This window comes from Carcharodon carcharias, chromosome 22 (genome assembly GCF_017639515.1).
Source record: "Carcharodon carcharias isolate sCarCar2 chromosome 22, sCarCar2.pri, whole genome shotgun sequence".
Taxonomy (NCBI): Eukaryota; Metazoa; Chordata; class Chondrichthyes; order Lamniformes; family Lamnidae; genus Carcharodon; species Carcharodon carcharias.
Window position 1 is genome coordinate 40,067,317 of NC_054488.1, and position 22,269 is coordinate 40,089,585.

The 22,269-nt window shown below is 41.2% G+C and overlaps 1 protein-coding gene across 5 annotated transcripts in view; it reads left to right on the forward strand.

Annotated features, from left to right (window-relative positions):
- ccdc57 (coiled-coil domain containing 57) overlaps positions 1-22,269 on the forward strand; it is a 179,441-nt gene that overhangs the window by 25,314 nt on the left and 131,858 nt on the right. For all 5 annotated transcript variants that reach the window (XR_005946643.1, XR_005946644.1, XM_041217393.1 and 2 more), the window contains exon 4: positions 19,225-19,326. Coding sequence is in view for 3 of the 5 variants with exons in the window: in XM_041217393.1 (XP_041073327.1) it covers positions 19,225-19,326 (102 nt within the window). In the remaining 2 variants the exon portion in view is untranslated. The remainder of the gene's footprint in view (positions 1-19,224; positions 19,327-22,269) is intronic.

Genomic DNA, 22,269 nt, shown 5'->3' on the forward strand with positions numbered 1-22,269 from the left:
TAGCTAAATGTGCTAATGTGCGAACATCAAGGTTCCACAAACAGCAATGAGAAAATAACCAGTTAATGTAATGGATGCAGAAGCAAAATATGTGGATGCTGGAAATCTGAAATGCTTCATTTTTGACATAAAAAATGGGGAGAAACAATATAAAACAAAGGATACAATTCTAAATGGGGAAGAAGGAGCAAAGAAATCTGAGGGCATCTGTGCACAAATCATTGAAGGTGGTAGGGAAGGTTAGTAAAGTGTATGGGACCCTGAGTTTTATTAATAGGGGCATAAAGTACAAAAGCAAGGAATTTATGATAATCTTGTGTAAAATGCTAGTTCGTCCTCAGCTGGAGTATTATGTCCAGTTCTGGCCACCATACTTTAGGGAGGATGAGAAGGCATTAAAAGGGGTGCAGAAAAGATTCACGAGAATGGTTCCGGGGATGTGGGACTTCAGTTACATAGAAAGATTGGAAAAGTTGGGGCTCCAGGTTTTCCTTGGAGAAGAGAAGGTTGAGAGGAGATTTGATAGAGGTATTCAAAATAGATAGAGTAGATAGAGAGGAAATGTTCCTATTGTTGGAAGGATTGAGAACCTGAGGACACCAATTTAAGGCATTAGCAAAAGAAGTAATAGTGACATGAGGGTAAACTTCTTTATGCAATGAGTTGTCAGGACCTGGAATGCACTGCTTGAGAGTGTGGTGGAGGCAGGTTCAATTGTCGATTTCAAAAGAGAATTGGATCATTATCTGAAGGGAAACATTTGCGGGGCAACAAGAAAAGCGGTGGCTGGTTTGCTCAGCACGTGGTGCTAATAATGTCAATGTTGTGGGTTCGGTTGCCATATTGGCCAACGAGACTTCTGTGTCTTAAAGCAAGAGCGCTGCTTACAGAGATGAGGAAAAATATTTTCTCTCAGACGGTTCTGAGACTTTGGAATTCTCTTTCTCTAAAAATGGTTGAGGCAGAGTCCTTGAATATCTTTAAGGCAGAGGGAGATAGGTTCTTCTGTATGAACATACGAATTAGCAGCAGGAGTAGGCCACTTGGCCTCTCGAGCCTGCTCCGCCATTCCATAAGATCGTGGCTGATCTGAATGTAACCTCAACCCCACATTCCTGACCACCCCCGATAACCTTCCACCCCCCCGTTAATCAAGAATCTAGCTAGCTGTGCCTTAAAAATATTCAAAGACTCTGCTTTCTCCGCCTTTTGAGGAAGAGAGTTCCAAAGACTCTCAGTCACCTGAGAGGAAAAAAATTCTCCTCACCCCTGTCTTAAATGAGCGACCTTTGTGTTTAAATAGTGACCCCTAGTTCTAGATTCTCCCACTAGAGGAGACATCCTCTCCACACCCGCCCTGTCAAGACTCCACAGGATCCTAAAGGTTTCAGTTAAGTCAGTTCTTACTCTTCTAAATTCCAGTGGATACAAGCCTAATCTGTCCAGCCTTTCCCTCATAAGACAACCCATCCATTCCTGGCATTACCCTAGTAAACTTTCTCTGAACTGCTTCTAACGCACTTGCATCTTTCTTTAAGTAGTACTCCAGATGTGGTCTCACCAATGCCCTGTACAACTGATGCATAACCTCCCTAATTTTGTAATCAATTCCCCTCACAATAAATTAGAACATTGTATTAGCTTTCCTAATTACCTGCTGTACTACGAACCTTTTGTAATTCATGTACTAGTACACCCAGATCCCTATGAATCCCAGAGCTCTGCAATCTTTCACCATTTAGGTAATAAGCTTCTTTTTTATTCTTCCTGCCAAAATGAATAATTTCACGTTTGCCCACATTATACTCCATTTGCCAGGTCTTTCCCCACTCACTTAACCTATGTCACCTTGTAGTCTCCTTATATCCTCTTCTCAATTTACATTCCTACCTATCTTTGTGTCATCAGCAAATTTAGCTACCATTCCTTTGGTACCTTCATCCAAGTCATTTATATAAATTGTAAAATGTTGAGGCCCCAGCACTGATCCCTGTGGCACACCACTCATCACATCTTGCCAACCAGAAAAAGACCCATTTATGTCAACTCTCTGCTTCCTGTTAGCTAGCTAATCTTCTATCCATGTCAATGTGTTGCCCCCTACACCATGAGCTTTTATTTTCTGCGATAATCTTTGATGTGGCCCTTTATCAAATGCCTTCTGGAAATCTAAATACAGTATATCCACCAGTTCCCCTTTATCCACAGCACATGCGACTCCTTTAAAGAAATCCAATAAATTGGTGAAACTTGATTTCCCTTTTACAAAACCATATTGACTCCGCCCTGGTTGCCATGGATATTTCTAAGCACCCTGCTATAACATCTTTTACAACGGCTTCTAACATTTTTCCTATGACAGATGTTAGGCTAACTGGCCTCCCTTTGTAAATAAGGGAGTTATATTGCTATTTTCCAATCTAATGAAACCTTCCCCGAATCTAGGGAATTTTTAAAACTTAAGACCAGTGCACTTTTTACAAAGCCTTAGGGTGAAGTCCATCTGGACCTGGGGATTTGTCAGCCTTAAGCCCTAACAACTTGCTTAATACCACTTCCCTTGTGATTGTAATTTTTCCGAGTTCCTTTCTCCCTTCCATTTCCTGATTTACAGATTTTTCTGGGATGTTACTTGCGCCCTCGATAGTGAAGACTGAAGCAAAATACCTGTTTAATTCATCCGGCATCTCCCTACTTTCCATTATCAATTCCCAGATGCACTCTCTATAGGACCAACGCTCACTTTGTTAACTCCTTCTTATTTAAAAATCTATAGAAACTCTTAGTATCCGTCTTTATGTTACTAGCTAGCTTTGTCTCATACTCTAATATTTCCCTCCTTATTGATCATTTTGTCATTCTTTGCTCTTCTTTATATTCTTTCCAATCTTCTGACCTACCACCCGTCTGTGTGTAATTATATGCTTTTTCTTTAAGTTTGATACTGTCTTTAACTTTTTTAGTTAACTACGGATGATGGGCCCTCCCCTGGGAATTTCTCTTTTTCATTGGAATGTATCTATTCTGTGTATTCTGAAATACCCCTTTAAATGTCTGCCACCGAACTTCTATTGACATACCCCGTAATCTCATTTGCCAGTTCTGGATCTACTTTTATAATTGCCCTTATTTGAGTTTAAAATACTAGTTTTGGACACACTCGTTTCTCCCTCAAAATGAATGTAAAATTCAATCATATTATGATTGCTGCTACCTAGGGTTGCCCTCACTAGGAGGTTATCAATTAATCCTATCTCGTTGCTGAATACCAGGTCTACTGTATACTGCTCTCTGGCTCCAGAACGTGCTGTCCTAAGAAATCATCCTGTAAACATTCTAGGAACTCCTTGTCTACGCTGCCTTTGCCCATCTGATTTTCCCAGTCTATATGTAGATTAAAATCCCCCATAATTGTTGCTGTACCCTTCCAGCAAGCATCCATTATGTCTTTATATTAGGGGGCCAGTATACCACCCCCACAAGTGACATCTTGCCCTTACCATTCCTGATCTTAACCCAAACTGCTTCTACATCCTGATTCCCTGAACTTGGATCATCCCTCTCTAATGTGCTAATACCATCATTAATTAACAGAGCCACCCCTCCACCTTTTCTGAACTTCCTGTCCTTTCTAAATGTCACATACCCTTCAATATTCAGGTCTCAGTCTATGTCACCCTGTAGCCATTTCTCTGTAATGGCTATCAGATCATACTTATTTATTTCTATTTATGCTATCAGTTCATCTGTTATGATAAGCAAGGGGGTGAAAGGTTATCAGGGATAGGCAGGAATGTGAAGTTGAGGTTAAAATCAGATCAGCCATGATCTTATTGAATGGCGGAGCAGGCTCAAGGGGCTGAGTGGCCTACTCCTGCTTCTAAATTGTATGTTCATAAATTTATATAAAAAGAACAGAGGAGTGGCACTAGATGAATTGCTCTCGCAGAGAGATGGCAGAGACATAATGAGCCAAATGGCCTCTGATTCTATGAAATAAAAACAGAAAATACTAAAAGTATTCAGCAGGTCATGTGGCATCTGTAAACATTTAACATTTGGGTAACGTTTCAGGTCGTTGATCTTTCATCAGAACTGGAAAAATTAGTAACGTAACAGATTTTAACCACACACAGTAGGTTGAATGACAATGTTGGGGTTGGACCTGAGTGAGCAGGGTGCTGCAAGCTCAGAGGGAGGTTGGTTTGCACTGCAGCTTCTGCAGTCTCTCTTCATTTATTTTGCTTTCTTATACTTCCCACCAAGATGGATAACTTCACATTTTCCAACATTATAGTTCATTTGCCAAATTTTTGCCCACTCACTTAACTCTAAATCCCTTCAAAGACTCTTTGTGTCCTCCTCACAACTTGCTTTCCTACCCATCTTTGTATCATCAGCAAATTTGGCTAAGATACATTCGATTCCTTCATCCCAATCATGCCTCCCTTGCCAGCTGCTGCTTTCCTGTGCTCAGGTGGCCCCCAGTTAGGTTTGGCAGCCTTGCCTCCTGCTGTTATGCCTCCACAATGCCAGGAGGCTAACAGTCCCCTGCCCTACCTGAATGCTTACTACCCACTCCCCCCATTCCCGTCCGCTGCGAATAAGCCACTAGCACCTGTCTCCCACTCCTAGTGACCAAGTTTCTCTTTGTGCTGTTCACCCTTTCCTTGGGTCCATCTAATTCCCTGGGCCAGCCATGACTGATTCATTACTGCATGTCTGCCTTTCTTCTGCTGTCTGCCTCAGACAGCACATGCAGCCCACGTGTTCCCGTGAAAATCATAAGCCCCTTAATGAGCTCGCAGTGAAATTGTTAACTATCTTAATTGGCCTTGATAATGGATGAGGTGGGATCTTGTGGCCGCCCTGCACGGCCAACCCCTCTGCCCCCAGTGAACCTAGTGAAACTGGCCCCGGCGCTGACGTTTTTGATCTCATCCACCTCTATTCATGCCCCTGGCAGATCTCAACATTTAGCCCTTGGTGCCTGAAATAGGGATTGTTCTATTTTCGGCTTTGACATCCCTTATACTGCCAAAAGCAGGGGCTATCTATTGGGAAGACAACAAATGAAAGAGTAAAGATGTTTTTACTCTTGTACTTTTCTGCATATTATAAACCTCACTTTTGTAAGTAAGATGCTGCAATGGTTTGCACCTGCTGTTTGATTTAGTAGATTTAAAAGAACCCCATTAAAAAAGTTCATACTGCAAAAATCTCCTTATGGAATATGTTTTATTTTGTCTATTCTGAAATCCAATTTTTTTTGTTAAGGTAAATTTGTACAGAAATTCAACTGCTAAATAATGACTGAAATCTATTGAATGCATTCTGTACTATTTGGGGCCTAACAACATCATCCCCTTGTCCATGGAAGTGTACCTCCTTGAAAAACTGAATTCAATTGGCTCAGAACTGTCTTCCAATTCTCAGTGATTACGTTTTGAGGGCATTCTTGATTGATTCAATAATCTTTTTCCTTTAATGACCAAAACTATTGATTCCTGATTTTTTGATCAAACTTGAATTTCCTGATCTAATAAAATTTGCATATTTATTTGTCCTTTCTAGCTAAAATTTTCATTAGTTGAAAATCACTCATTTCTGTGAGCACTTGTTTTGTGTTGAGCCACATTACCATAGTTTGCCCATTAATTTGCATCTATGACATTTCAACTTTCAAAAGCTTATTTCAGGGACACCCTGCCAGAATAATAGTCCTTTTACTGTTGCTATAGAAAATACTTTATCCAAAGCATAGTGCAGAGCATTGTTTCATTGTCCCAGTTCAGGCTGGTCTCAGATTTTTTTGTTTTTGTGCATGAGTGATCCATTTTATAGTAAGGTCACTTCAGTGGAGACAATATTGAAACCGTTTGTAATCCAGGACATTTAGTGCAGGAATTGAGGGATGACCCTGGGAATTCACAGATGGTTCACACCCCTGCCAATTGCATATTCAATAGAAATGGAGGTTACACAATGGGTAACGGTGGAAAACAATTACTTGATACGTGAGCTATAACAGTCTTCATCATGAATGGATTATGTGGGTATTGTGTACTTGCCCTTACTAAACTCTATTGCCTAAATGTGATGTCCTCCTTCTGCTGTTTTCTTTTCACTAGAATTGGGGAAGGTGGAGACAGGAAATGGGTTGAGGAGTCATTCTGCTACATCCACGCCCATTTTTTACACATTGAAGTATAGAAAATTTATCCTCAGAAGGCCTTTCAGCCCATCATGCCTGTGCCAGCTTAAAAAAAAAAGGGAGTTATCCAGCCTAATATTGCTTTCCAGATTTTCAGTTTGAAATAGCAAGAGAAGAGCGGGGGTTTCACAGTTTGAAACAACGAGAGGAGAGCGGGAGTTTCAAAGTTTGAAACGGTGGGAGGAGAGCCGGGAGCTTCACAGTTTGAAACAGCATAAGAAAGATACTGGTGTAAAAAAAAAAATAATTACAATAAAGTGTAAACAGCAGGGATACTAGAGTAATTAATTAATAAATCAAATTAAATATGATAGTGATGGCAGGACGGGTGATGTCTTGCTGCTGCAGCATGTGGGAGCTGCTAGACACCAAGGTGATCCAGAGTAAACACATCTGTACTAAGAGTATGCAGCTCGAAGAACTTCAGATCCGAGTTGAGGAGCTGGAGTCCGAGCTGCAGACATTGTGCCACGTCAGGGAAGGGAAAAGTAACCTGGACACTTTGCTCCAGGAGTGGGGGTCACAACCCTCAGATTAGGTAATTCAAATTTGGTCTGTGATCAGGGATGGGAGGGAGTAACTGCAGGCGAGGCAGGTATGGGGATCCAGGGGATAGCGCTCGAGGAGTCTCAGCCCCTGCAATTGCCCAACAGTTATGATGAGGCTCTTGCAAGCTGCGTGGACAAGAGCGGGGACTGCAGGGAAGATGAGTGAACTGACCACCGCACCATGGTACTGGGAGTGGGGGAGGTAATAGGAATCTAGGAGTGGTAAGGAACAACAGTATAATTAGGGGGATAGATTCTGTTCTCTGCAGCTGTGAGCGTGAGTCCCGAAGGCTGTGTTGCCTGCCCGATGGCAGGGTTAAGGATATCTCCTCAGGGCTGTAGAGGAACTTGGAATGGGAGGGGAGGGATCTAGTTGTCCGTGTCCATGTTGGTGCCAGCAACACTGATAGGACTAGAAAGGAGGGTCTGCTGAAAGAATTTGAACAGTTAGGAGCTAAATTAAAAAGCAGATCCTCCAATGTAATAACTTTTGGATTACGGGCAAACTGGCATGGGGTAAATAATGTCAAGGAGTTAAACATGTGGCTCGTAGATTGGTGTGGGAGGAATAGGTTTCAGTTCATGGGGCACTGGCCCCAGTATTGGGGTAGAAGAGAGCTGTTCTGGTGGGATGGGCTTTACTTGAACCATGCTGGGACCAGTGTCCTGGCGAATTGAATAGCTGGGGCTGTAGAGAGGGCTTTAAATTAAATAGAGGAGGGGAGGATTCTGGATAGGGGACTTGCAGGCTTATAAAGCAAAAGGATATGGGCAGCATTGCAGGGCAACTATTTAGATAATGATACTCAGAGTGTGACAGACGTAAAAAAACAGCAACATATAGAATCAAAGGGGGAAGAAATGGTAAAAAGGCAAAATTAATAGCTTTTTACTTAAATGCAGATAGTATCCGGAACAAAATAAATGAATTAACAGCACAAGTAGAGACTAATGGGTATGATCTTATAGCCATTACAGAGACATACAGGTTACAAGGAGATCAAAGCTGGCAACTAAATATTCAGGTATATGTGACTTTTTGGAAGGACAGGCAGGAAGGAAAGGATGGTGGGGTAGCTTTGTTGGTACGAGATCGAATATGTACGATATCAAGAAAGGATCTTGGATTGGAGGATGTAGAATCCATATGGGTGGAGGTAAGAAATAACAAGGAGAAGAAGATGTTGGTGGGAGTGGTCTATAGGCCCCTTAACCGTAGCTATACTGTAGGGGAGAGAATAAATCAGGAGATAATGAGGGCATGTAAAAAAGTCAGTACATTACTCATAGATGACTTTATTTGTCATTTAGATTGAGAAATCAAATTGGCAGAAGTAGCCACAAGCAAGAATTCATAGTGTATTTGGGACAGTTTCCTAGAACAGTATGTTGTGAATCCAACCAGGGGTCAGGCTATTGGATCTGGTAATGTGTAATGAGGCAGGTTTAATAAATGATCTCAGAATGAAAGATCCCCTAGGAAACGGTGACCATAATATGGTAGAATTTAGCATTCAGTTTGAGAGTGAGACACTCGGATCGGAAACAACTGCGCTAAACTTAAATAAGGTTAATTACAAAGGAATGAGGGCAGAATTGGCTGAGACTGGGGTGGGAAAGGAATTTAGCAGAAAAGTTGGCTGAAGAACCATAGCAGATGTTTAAGAAGATAGTTCATGACTCACAACAAAGATATATCCCAGTGAGAAAGAAGGATTCTAGGAAGGGGATAAACCAACCATGGTTAACCAAGGAAGTTAAGAATTGTATCAAATTGAAAAAAAATACAATGTGGCAAAGATTAGTGGTAAACCAGAGGATTGGGAAAGTTATAAAAAACCAACAAAAGAAGACCAAAAAAATAATAAAGTGGGAGAAAATAAACTTTGAGGGTAAACTAGCAAGTAATATAAAAATGTATAGTAAGAGCTTCTTTAAATATATAAAAAGGAAGAGAGAGAGGCCAAATTAAACAAAGGCCCCTTAGTGAATGAGGCTGGGGAAATAATAATGGGGAACCAGGAAATGGCAGAGGAGTTGATTAAGTACTTTGCATCAGTTTTCACGGTAGAAGACATTAATAGCATTCCAAATATACTAAATAATCAAAGGGCAAAAGCAGAGGAGGAAATAAACACTATCACTAGAGAAAAAGTACGAAGGAAACTAATGGGGCTAAAGGCCCGTAAGTCCCCTGACCTGATGGGTTGCATTCTAGGATATTAAAGGAAGTAGCTACAGAGATGGTGGATGCACTAGTAGCAATCTTCCGAGAATCCTTTAGATTCCAAAAAAGTACCAAAGGATTGGAAAACTACCAATGTAGCACCCTTATTCAAAAAGGGAGGGAGACAATAAACAGCTAACTATAGGCTTAACGTAGCTTTCCATCCGCCATTGGGAAAATGTGAGAATCTATTATCGAGGATGTAATAGCAGGACATTTAGAAATGCATAGTATAACAAGAAGAGTCAGCATGGCTTCATGAAGGGGGAAATCATGCCTGACAAATGTATTAAAATTCTTTGAGGATAGATAAAGGGGAACCAGTAGATGTAATATATTTGAATTTCCAAAAGGCGTTCAATAAGATACTGCACATAAGGCTACTTAATAAGATAAGAGCCCCTGATGTTGGGGGTAGTATATTAACATGGATAGAGGGTTGGCTAACTAATAGAAGGCAGAGATTTGGGATAAGGGGGGCATTTTCAGGATGGCAATCTCTAACTAGTTGAATGTCACAGGGATCGGTGCTGGGGCCACAATTATTATTTACAATATATATTTGAGTGACAAGGTATTGGAGGTGTTAGCAGGCTTAAAAGTGAACAAAGTTCCAGGTCCAGATGATTTGTGTCCCAGACTGCTGAGGGAGGCAAGGGAGGAGATCGCAGGGGCTCTGACCCAAATTTTTAATTCCTCTCTGGCCACGGGGAACGTGCCAGAGGACTGGAGAACAGCTAATTTGGTTCTGCTATTTAAGAAGGGTTATAGAGATAAGCCAGGGAACTACAGGCCAGTGAGTCTCACGTCAGTAGTAGGGAAACTATTGGAGAAAATTCTGAAGGAGAGTATCTATCTCCACTTGCAGAGGCAAGGTTTGATCAGAGATAGTCAGCATGTTTGTCAGAGGGAGGTCAGGCCTAACAAATTTGATTGAATTTTTTGAGGAGGTGACCAGGTGTGTAGATGAGGGTAGTGCAGTTGATGTAGTTTATATGGATCTCAGCAAAGCCTTTGACAAGGAGACTTATAAAGAAGGCAAATGCACATGGGATACAGGGTAATACAAGGTGGATTCAAAATTGGCTTAGTTGTAGGAGGCAGAGGGTAATGACAGAAGGATGCTTTAGTGACTGGAAGCCAGTGTCCAGTGGCGTACCACAGGAATCTGTGCTTGGTCCCCTATTATTTGTCATTTTTATAAATGAAATAGATGACTATGTGGGGGGTAGGATTAGTAAGTTTGCGGATGACACAAAGATTGGCTGGGTGGTTAACAGTGAGGTTGAGTGTCTTGGGCGACAGGAAGATATAGACAGGATGGTCAAATGGTCAGATAAGTGACAGATGGAATTTAACCCTGAAAAGTGTGAGGTGATACACTTTGGAAGGAGTAATTTGACAAGGAAGTATTCAATGAACGGCATGGCACTAGGAAGTTCTGAGGAACAAAGGGACCTTGGCTTGTGTGTCCATAAATCTCTGAAGGCAGAGGGGCATGTTAGTGGGGTGGTGAAAAAGGCATATGGGATACTTGCCTTTATCAATTGAGGCATAGATTACAAAAGTAGGGAGGTCATGTTGGAGTTGTATAGAACCTTGGTGAGGCCAGAGCTGGAATACTGTGTGCAGTTCTGGTCGCCACATTATAGGAGGGATGTGATAGCACTGGAGGGGGTGCAGAGGAGATTCACCAGGATGTTGCCTGGGATGAAACATTTAAGTTATGAAGAGAGGTTGGATAGACTTGGTTTGTTTTCATTGGAGCAGAGAAGACTGAGGGGTGATCTGATCGAGGTGAACAAGGTTGAGGGGCATGGACAGTGTGGATAGGGAGCAGCTGTTCCCCTTAGTTGAAGGGTCAGTCACAAGGGAGCATAAGTTCAAGGTAAGAAGCAGGAGGTTTAGGGAGGAGGTGAGGAAAAACTTTTTTTACCCAGAGGGTGGTGATGGTCTGGAATGCGCTGCCCAGGAGGGTGGTGGAGGCGGGTTGCTTCACATCCTTTAAAAAGTACCTGGATGAGCACTTTGCATGTCATAACATTCAAGGCTATGGGCCAAGTGCTGGAAAATGGGATTTGGTAGGTAGGTCAGGTGTTTCTCACATGTCGGTACGGACTCGATGGGCCAAAGGGCCTCTTCTGCACTGTGATTCTGTGATTATGTATGAAGTCTCTGATGGGAGAGGCAGGTGAAGGCATTGACTTTGCAGTGTACTTGCTTGTCCTTTTGAGATCTGACTGTTCTCTTCAAACGTTGAGATTGCTTGATGACAGAGACTTCTCCATTTGGATCTGTCTAGAGTTGTTTTTTCCCATGTAGTTGAGTCCAACTTGGAGTGTCTGAGATTGGCTTTCTGAGTTAGGGGCATCCTATGCAGGTTCCTGTGCTCAGCTGCTATAGAATACCATCTTTGGTATGCGGGAATCCTCCATGCAACCCAGTGATGCTGAACTCTAATGACTTGCTTTCAGTGCCAGGTATGTGGCACCTTGTAAGAAAATTTGTGTATGGGATTCTGTCCTGCCACTTGATGTTGCAGATAGGTTTTGGGTAACAAAGGAGGAATGCGTCTAGTTGTTTTGTGATGCCAGTGGATTGTCCATACCTCATGCCAAAGTGAGGTGATGCGAGAACCATTGCTTGGTAGACTTTCATCTGTATTTTGAGACAAACTCCATTTTCTCTCTAAAGTCTGTAAGTAAGCCTGCTGAATGCTGAGCTGGATTTTGCCAGGTGATAGTCAATTTCATCATCCAACATGGCATTGTTGGAGAGAGTACTCACAAGTTAATAGAACTTCTGAACTGAGTTGAGGGGCGTCTTGTTGATAGCGACTGTGCGTTTTTGGAGTTCATGTCCAGAGGCAGGTTGGTATAAAATCTGTATTTTTTAGACTTATTGTAAGATTGAAGTATTCTGAGGCTTGAGCAAAGCGGTTGACAAGCAGCTGGATGTCCTCCGGAGTGTGTGCTCTGAGAGCACAGTAGTCAGCAAACAAGAGTTCACTTAGTAGCTGTGCTGTGATCTTTGTATGAACTTTGAGCCTTTGAAGATTGAAAAGGTTGCAGACTGTCCTGAACTGAATATGTACTCATATGTCGGGTGCATACAAAAACATGGCCAAAAAGTAGCTGGCAAGCAGAATGGGAACCATTACGACAGTTTTACTTTTTTTTTTATTCTTTCATGGGATGTGGACGTTGCTGATGAGCCCAGTATTTTTATTGCCCAATCCTAATTGTCCTCGAGAAGGTGCTGAGTTTCATTAACATGGGAGATCCTTTGTACTTGGAGTATGTCAGGTGGAATGCCATCGGCTCCCCCCATAGACTTTATCCACAAACAATTACATTATGGCCTTAGTGACTTTGGCTTGAGATGGATCGAGGGCAAGCTTGTCCAGAATGTGATGCTATAGAAGTGATTCAAAGGTGTCGTCGCACACTGTGGATTCTTGGCCAATGAGAGAGAATCCCATGCTTGTTTGATAGGAACTGATTGGTGTCTGCAGGTGTGGTACTGTTAGTTTTGGGACCATAGACAGATTGGAGACCTTCAAGGAGAACCTTCAGGTCATGCTTGTCGGCAGCTTCCTGAAGCTCTGCAGCCTTGTTCTCCCAGTATTAGTTCTTCAACCGTCAATTCATGTTGATGGGTTTGGGAGAACTGCTGCAGTTCCCACCTTCCTCTGGGCACATTACAAGTTTGGCACAGATGGTCTTCAAAGCATCCTGAACCAAATTTCAGTGCTTGCCTCCACATGGGCCGGTCAGCTGTAGTGTTTGCTCAAGAGAGTTGGTCTGCAGTGCAGAAATTTTGTAAGGCTTGATTTTAGCGTGTCCTTGTATTGTTTGTACTGACCACCTTGACGTTGTTTGCCCTGAGACAGTTCCCCTTAGAATAGAATAATAGTGGAGCTACACTTGTGTACCTCTGGTTTCTCAAATGTGAAAGGAGCTATATAAATATAAGTTGTGGTTTGTCAGGTCTGTCTCATCGTTGTCTACATCAGTGAAATAGTCCTCAATTTGCTGCTCTAAATAAATACCAGTTTTCTTCTAAGTATTGCTGAAGTACTGTTTATGTGCAACACTTTTATTGGGATAATTATGTAATATAATTTCAATGAACATATGAGCAGGAGTAGGCCACTTGGCTCCTCATGCTGCTTTGCCATTCAATAAGATCATGGCTGATCTGATTTTAACCTCATTCCTGCCTACCCTCAATAACCTTTCACCCCCTTGCTTATCAAGAGTCTATCTACCTCTGCCTTATAGATTTTCAAGGATTCTGCAGCAACCACCTTTTTGAGGAAGAGAATTCCAAAGCCTCACAACCCTCTGAGAGAATTTTTTTCCTCAATTAAATGGGCTACCCCTTATTTTGAAACAGTGACCCTGAGTTCTAGATTCTCCCACAAGAGGAAATATCCTTCCCACATTCACCCTGTCAAGACCCCTCAGGATCTTATACATTTCAATCAAGTTGCTTCTTGCTCTTCTAAACGCCAGCGGATACAAGCCTGACCCATCCAGCCTTTCCTCGTAAGATAACCCACCTATTCCAGGTATTAATCTACTGAACCTTCTCTGAACTGCTTCAAATGCATTTACATCTTTCCTTAAATAAGCAGACCAATACTGTACACAGTACTCCAGATGTGGTCTCACTAATGCCCTGTATAACTGAAGCATAACCTCCATACTCTTGTATTCAATTCCCCTCTCAATAAAGAATAATATTCTATTAGCTTTGCTATTTACTTGCACATGCATACTAGCCTTTTGCGATTCATGCACTAGGACACTCAGATCCCTCTGCACCTCAGAGCTCTGCAATCTCTCACCATTTAGATAATATGCCTCTTTTTTTCATTTGTTCTGCCAAAATGGAAAATCTCTCATTTTCCTACATTATACTCCATTTGCCAGATATTTGCCCACTCATCTAACCTATCTATATCTTTTAGTAGCCTCCTTATGTTTTCTTCACAGCTTACTTTCCTATCTACCTTTGTGTCATCAGCAAATTTATAGCAACCATACCATTGGTCCCTTCATCCAAATCATTTATATGAATTGTAGAGTTGAGGCCCTGGCACTGATCCCTGAGGCAACCACTCGTCACATCCTGCCAACCAGAAAATGAGCCATTTATGCCTACTCTGTTTCCTTTTAGCTAGCCAATGAAAGAGGGTCCTGCAGCCAATAAAAATTGAGAACCACTGCTGTGCTAGTGATCAGGTACTCATGTGTTTTTAAACATTATAAACTTTAGACAAGTTTTATTCATTTTCTCTGAATTGTTCATGTTTTACAATGGAAGGTTAGTGAAAAACTTGTAAGATCCATGGTATGCATTTTTCCAAGATTCTTTAGTAATGTGTAAATATCTAATAGTTTATTACTTAGAACCAGCCTCTACAGGAGAAACTATTTGTCCAAATAACTGCATTTTGCATTCATAGGTTTTCCAGCTCCTTTGACTTCTGTTTTTCCAGTTCGGTGTAACCTCCAGATCACCAAAGCCAGGGATTTGAAAATATTTCCTTTTAGAGCATTTTAATTTGTTAAGTACTATCTAGATTTACAAATATCTGTGGTATGGTACTAGAGGGCACCTGATCTCATTAGTGAATATTTGACAGGAGATATATTTTCCTTTTTGAAAATTTTGTATCTATCTTTTCTGGGTTTACTTTCTCTATATTGGTTTATGTTTGAGGGAAAAAAAGGCAATTCATGATTTATATACCAAATCTCTTTATTTTTGACTTTATCTCTTGATTTATGAAAGAGTTGGCATTTCTGTGCCTTCTGAACAAGTAAATAGCACAAACAAAAGCTAACAAGAATGAAATGTGAACTAAAGTTAAGACAGGCAACTCATAATTGCAACAGGTGCTATGATCAGACTGGCCTTTTAATTTTTTTAAAAAGACACCCCCGTAGGGCTGCTTTCTCATTCAAATTCATCTTGTTACCTTAAACACACGTTCATTGTAACAATGCAGGTCTTTATTGGGACAACATCCTCATGATTTCCCATATGATTCACTCGTACCTTTATACTATTTTTACCTTTAATCACTGAAGGTCACCCAGGACATTAAAGTACTCAAGTGGTGTGGACTCTTGTTCCCACACCCTCTGCTTCATGGTGAAAACTTGAAACATACACTAAGTTATCAAGGAAGTCTTAAAACACTATTGCTGAAGCTTTGTTGTAATTCTCAGCAAGTTTGATCATGTTTAAAGAAAAGCAATGGTGAAAATATAATCAACCTGCTGAAATGAGTATGAGAAAACTGACACCAGGTTAATGGACCTTCTATAAATTTTGCACAAACATCTCAGAAGTAAGAAAAAAACAAGAACAGCCAAAGTGACACCACAAGACTAACTGTAGCAGTGTCCAGAGCTAAATAAAACCCAAAAGTATCTGTAGCAACAGGCAATAGTACTCCTTTCACACAAAACTTAACAAAAAATATATGGGCAACTCTGCACTTTTAGGAAATGTTGGGTCAACTGATTTACAATACATGAACTTTTAATAAATTTCATCAGAACATTTGTAACTGAGATAAGTGCCTAAAAGGACAATATAATTTTTTTAAAAGAACTTGATTTTTTTTCATCATTTGTACATTTGATCCAAATATGGTTCTAATAGATTTCCATTTCAAATTCATGAACAAAAGCTAAATATTTTAGTTTGTAAACTTTTTTGCTCATCACATTGCAGTCATGCTCTGCACAGTAGCATCTTTGCAGATTCTTATTCTAGAATCATAGAACCATAGAAAAGTTATGGTGCATAAAGAAGCCATTCAGCCCATCGTGTCTGCGCTAGCCGAAAAGAGTTGCTCATATTAATCCCACTTTCCAGCACCTGGTCTGTAGCCTTGCAGGTAACAGCACTTCAGATGCAGATCCAGGTGCCTTTTAAATGAGTTGAGTGTTTCAGCCTCAACCACAAATTTAGGCAGTGAATTCCAGATGCCCTTCACCCTCTGGGTGAAAAAGTTTTTCCTCATATTCCCTCTAATCCTTCTACCAATCACCTTAAATCTATGCCCCCTGGTAATTGACCCCTCAGCTAGGGGAAACAAGTATTCTGTCTACCCTATCTAGGCCCCTTATAATTTTGTACACCTCAATCAGGTCACCCATTAGCCTCTCCTGTTCTAAGGAAAACAACCCTAGCCTGTCCAATCTCTCCTTTATAGCTGCAATTTTCAAGCCCTGGCAACATTCTTGTAAATCTTCTCTGCACTATCTCCAGAGCAATTATGTCCTTCCTCCAATATGATGATGAGAACTGTACACAAAATTTCAGCTGTGGCCTAACCAGTGTTTTATACAGTTCCATCATTACATCCCTGCCTTTGTATTCAATATCTTGCCCAATATAGGAAAGCATTCCATATGCTTTCTTGACCACCTTGTCCACCTGTCCTGCCACCTTCAAGGACCTGTGGACATACACTCCAAGGTGTCTCACTTCCTCATCCCCTCTCAATAACTCTCCATTTATTGAGTATTCCCTTGCTTTCTTTTCTGTGCTTTTCTTTTAAAAAATTAGGCTCATTTGCATAAGTAATTAAAAGGATTAAAGTACAAATGCTATGATCTTTTTCTATTTTCATCCCTCTTCTGAGGGCATGAACTTCTTCCAAGGGTATGGATTGTTTGGTGCCTCATTTAAGCAAGCATTATATGTGAGCCTTCAGAAGGCTGTTTTACCACAGGGCTATCACAGCCAAGCCTGATTTGTTCTAATCCAATGTCCAGACACATGCCTTTCCAGGAGGGGTTTGTGAATAACAGTCAGGAGACCAAACCCTAGCAAATTTTTCATTGCTTTAACCCAAAGGCACAGAAGCCAGTGGTAACATATTTACCAACGCACAGCTGATTTTGGGTAACTTACCATCAGCAAACTGGGACTTTTCTCGTCTGCATTGCAATGAACTGGCCAAAATGCTGAACCATCAGAGGAAGCTCTAGGTTAGTCTACTGAAATTTTGATCCAAATAGACCATTTCTTCCTTGACAATAGTCACCTTTTTACCGAGCTATTCAAATTGTACTGCATAATGTCATTATACAAATAAAATAGTTAATGAATAAATACATGTTTTGTGATAAAATCAATTGCAGTTCTTTGAGAACTTAAAAATCGTAGAGTCATTATGACACAGAAGGAGGCTATTAAGTCCACGCCAGCTTTCTATAGAATAACCCAGTAAGTCTCATTTCCCCACTCTATCCATTATGGATCAATAAATGCAGCTCAGACTAGGAAATGAACTTGGGGGAATGTAGCAGGACTGCATGGCTTGTTGGGTCACATTGCTGTTTGAAATGTCTGTTTGTCAGGATGTAGTAACATTGGAAATTTAGCACTAGTACATAGTAGTTTCATCTTTGCACCAATGTTAAATGTGTTGAGTGTATATTGGGTGTCACGAAATGAAGCAGGGTCATGCTCCCTCCTCCAGGTAGTCTCTCATTGCTTTGCTCCAGACTCTGGATTTCCATCTATTTGCGCTATAACTGCCACGTCAATGGGAAAAAGTTTTGCTTTGCACAAAGGCTGCAGTTGTAGTGTAAATGCAGCCTCAGATGAGCCAAATTATTTCTTCTTAAAGTTATCAATTAACACTCAAATAATTTCCTTGAAGTCTAAAATGCACTTTGTTGGAGATTTGTCACTGCTTCCCATTACACTGTTCCCTTGTTTACTTTAGTAGATTTGCTCTGGGGATCAATGCGGTATCTGCTGATTTCACATAATTGTGGCCATTCAGAGCCTAGATAATCTGGTGAAGTGAAGTACAAGGAAATCATACTATGCAGCCTCATGATACTCCTTGTTGGAAAAGCATGTAACAAAAATCAAATATCTATTTCAGTGTTGGACTAGTTGGGTGACCAATCAGCCACCTTCTACAACACCCATATCATCAATGTATAAATTATCAGATTTGATTCCCAAGACAGAAGTAATGATTTTTTTACACAGCTAAAAATAATAGATGCCGACTATGGTTTTGTAAGATTAGCTTGTGGGACCATTGCTTGGGGTTCAAAGTGTTTGCAGTATAAATACAAAGAGTGAGAGTTTTGCGAGTGCGGGCTGGTTGGGTACGATCTGTACCTTGTCCGTTGCGAACAGCGGCTGGGACATGCTGTTTGATATGATCTGTCAGTCTTTGGGGCGTATGGCCTACTCAAAACACAGAGTCCAACGTTAGATGTGATTTCATGATTGGACAACATTTGCTAAATAATCCTCAGTGCGCTAAGAATTATGCTGACAATCAATTTAAGATTGTCTGTCAGGCTTGCAGTGTGATGCATTCGTGTGTACTGGGAGCTACATATATTAATACACAGGGCCCTGTTCTTTGCAGACAGAAAGAACATGTACAACAGTGACCACACTTCAAAAGTACCAAATTGGCTGTAAGGTGCTTTGAGATGTCTGAAGCATAGAAGCATAGAAAAATGATGGTGCAGAAAGAGACCATTGAGCCTATCATGTCTGTGCCGGCCAAAAAGAGAAAAAGGAAACCAGCCACTCAGTGTGCTCAAAGTCGCTCAAATATTGTGTACAGTATACCCTGCTAATTTTACATTGCAGACGTCAGATCAAATACACTCCAGACTTTCCAGTGTTAGCAGGGTATTGTTGATTACAATTCAATTTAAGATTAATACAATATGAATTGTTACACATGGAATATTGTAATATGGAATATTGTAAAGGTATTATAACAGCAGCATCCCACAGTGCAATACTCCCTCAGTACTACACCAGGGTGTTAGCCTTGATTTTTGTGCTGAAGCTCTATGAAGCTCAATCTGCTAAACAACATCACAAAAAAATAGAGAATTTGGTCATAATTGCATTGCTGTTTATGGGAGATTGCTGTGTGTAACTTGGCTGCAGCGTTTCCTACATTACAACAGTGACCACACTTCAAAAGTACCAAATTGGCTGTAAGGTGCTTTGAGATGTCTGGTAACTGTGAAAAGCGCTACATAAATGCAACTCTTCCTTATTGTTATTGCACATGGGATAGGAACGCATGTTTTGAAATACTTAGAGAACATTCAATAAAAAGTAAAGATGAGAAGTGTTTTGCACTTTTTAAAAATGCTTTTAATTAAAGCTAATATGGCACCTCAGTATTAATTTATACATTTGTTTTCTTTCAGGAAATGTTGGCAGAGTTTGATGCTGAGTTGAGGTGTCGAGAACATGAGTTTACACTCAGAGCAGATGAAATGAGTAATGTGGTACTTACCAGTGAACTGAAGGTTTGTGGGGAGTTTTCATTGCTGTTTCCTGTTATGTTGTCAGGCTTGTTACTAACCCAATACTTGCAGCTGTTTGAGAGAGAGATTATGCACTTATAGCAAAAGCTAAACTACTGTAAATCGAGACAGGAAAAGTTTATAAATAATCTACCCATATATATATATATATATATATAAAACTTCATTGTACACTTCTTCTGGAAGACTTCGATCAAAATGTTCTACTCACTCTCCAGTTTACTTTGGATAAACTTGCCTCGAATAGAAAAAACATACTTTTGTTGGCAATGCCAAGATGAACAGCTGTTTCAAACAAAAATGATATGTGGTTAGCTTTAGTGAGGTTACTGCAGCTGAAGTATTTGCAATGCAGATTAGTCTTTCAAAAAATACTTTTCCATTGATGATCAACATGAATAATGATTACAGCATTCATTCACTTCATAATTCTACAAATTGAAAAATTGACACGTCAATCCACCAGCAAATATGGCCAGAATAGGGAAAAATGGCCTTAACCTAACAGAGGGGGTGGAGGTATCAGGTGAAGGGAGATTTATAAACTTATAGACTCATAGACATTTACAGCACAGAAGAGGCCGTTCGGCCCATCATGTCCACGCCGATCAACAAAGATCTGACTACACTAATTCCATTTTCCAGCACTTGGCCCCTAGCCCTGGAAGCTATGGCAACACAAGTGAATATCTAAATACTTCTTAAATGTTACAAGAGTTTCTGACTCACCCACCATTTCAGGCAGTGAGTTCCAGGCTCCCACCACCCTCTGAAAAAATTTCTCCTCAACTCTCCTCTTAACCTTCTACCTCTTACCTTAAATCTATGCCCCCTGGTTATTGCCTCCTCTACTAACGGGAAAAGTGCCTTTCTATGCCCCTCATAATCTTATACACCTCTATCGTGTGCCCTCTCAACCTTCGCTGCTCCAAGGAAAACAGCCCCAGCCTATCCAATCTTCCCTCATAGCTCAGACCCTCCATCCCAGGCAGAATCCTGGTAAATCTCCTCTGCACCCTCTCCAGTGCAATCATATCCTCCCTATAATGTGGTGACAAGAACTGCACGCAGTACTCCAGTTGTGGCCTAACCAGCGCTTTATACTGTTCCAGCATAATCTCCCTGCTCTTGTATTCTATGTCTTGGCTAATAAAGGCATCTGCCTTCTTAACCACCTCACCTACCTGCCCGGCTACTTTCAAGGATCTGTGGGTATGCACACCAAGGTACCCCTGATCTTCAGCACTTTCCAGGGCCCTACCATTTATAGCGTAATCCCTTACCTTGTTAGCCCTCCCCAAGTGCATTACCTGACACTTTTCCAGGTCGAATTCCATTTGCCACTGCTCTGCCATCCCGACCAGTCCATTGATAAGTTCCTGCAGTTTCTGGCTATCTTCCTCACTATTTATTACCCTACCAATTTTCATGTCATTCGCGAACTTCTTGATCATACTCTCTACATTTAAGTCCATATCATTTACGTACACCACAAACAGCAAGAGCCCCAGCATCGAGTCCTGTGGAACCCCACTGGAAGCAGACTTCCAGTCACAGAAACATCCCTCTACCATTACCCTTGGCTTCCTGCCACTCAGCCAATTTTGGATCCAACGTGCCACTTTGCCTTGGATCCCATGGGCTCTTACTTTCTTAACCAGTCTGCCATGAGAGACCTCATCAAAAGCCTTGTTTAAGTCCACATAGACCACATCAAATGCATTACCCTCATCAACATTCCTGGTTACTTCCTCAAAAAATCTGATCAAATTTGTCAAACACAGCCTTCAGTTAACAAATCCATGCTAACTAACGCTAATTAATCTGTGTCTCTCCAAGTGCAGGTATATTCTGGTCCTCAGAATTCTTTCTAGTAAATTCCCCACCACCGAGGTTACTCTGATTGGCCTGTAATTTCCTGGTCTATCCTTTCCTCCCTTTTTTAATAACGGGATAATGTTAGCAGTCCTCCAGTCCTCTGGCACCTCACCTGTGGACAGGAAGGATTTGAAAATTACTGCCAGGGCCCCTGATATCTTTTCTCTTGCCTCCATCAACAGCCTGGGACACATCTCATCCGGGCCTGTGGATTTGTCCACTTTTAAGGCCGCTAAATCTGCTAGTACCTCCTCTCTCTCTATGTTAATTTCCTCTAATATTTCACAGTCCACCACCCTGATGCCTATACCTGCTTCACCCTTTTCCATTGTGAAGACCAATGCAAGGTATTCATTGAGGACTGTACCCACGTCTTCTATTTCCACACACAGATTACCTCTGTGGTCCCTGGTTGGCCTTACTCTTTCCCTAGTTATTCTCTTGCCCTTTATATATTTAAAAAACCCCTTTGGGTTTTCCTTTATTCTGCCCACCAATGCTTTCTCCTGCACTCTCTTAGCTTTCCTAATTTCCTTTTTAAGTTCCCCTCTGCACTTTTTACACCCCTCTAGTGACTTTGCCGTATTGAGCCATCGGTATCTGCCATAATCTTCTTTTCTTAATCCTAACCTTTGTGACCCTTGACATTCAGGGTTCTCTGGACTTGGTTCCCCCCTTTGTGTTTAAGAGAACATATTTGCCCTGCACTCTCACTATTTCCTCCTTGAATGCCTCCCACTGCTCTGACAGTTTTATCTGCAAGTAGCTGCTCCCAGTCCACTTGGCCCAAATTGCATCTCCTCTTAGTAAAATTAGCGTTTCTCCAGTTTAGAACTTTTAGTCCCAGCCCAACTTTATTCTTTTCCATAACTGTCCTAAATCTAACTGAATGATGGTCACTATCTCCAAAATGCTCCCCTACTGATACGCCTTCCACCTGCCTGGGCTCATTTCCGAATATTAGATCTGGAACTGCCTCCTCCCTTGCTGGTCATTCTATGTACTGGCTAGAAAAGTTCTCCTGGATGCAACTTAAGAATTTTGCTC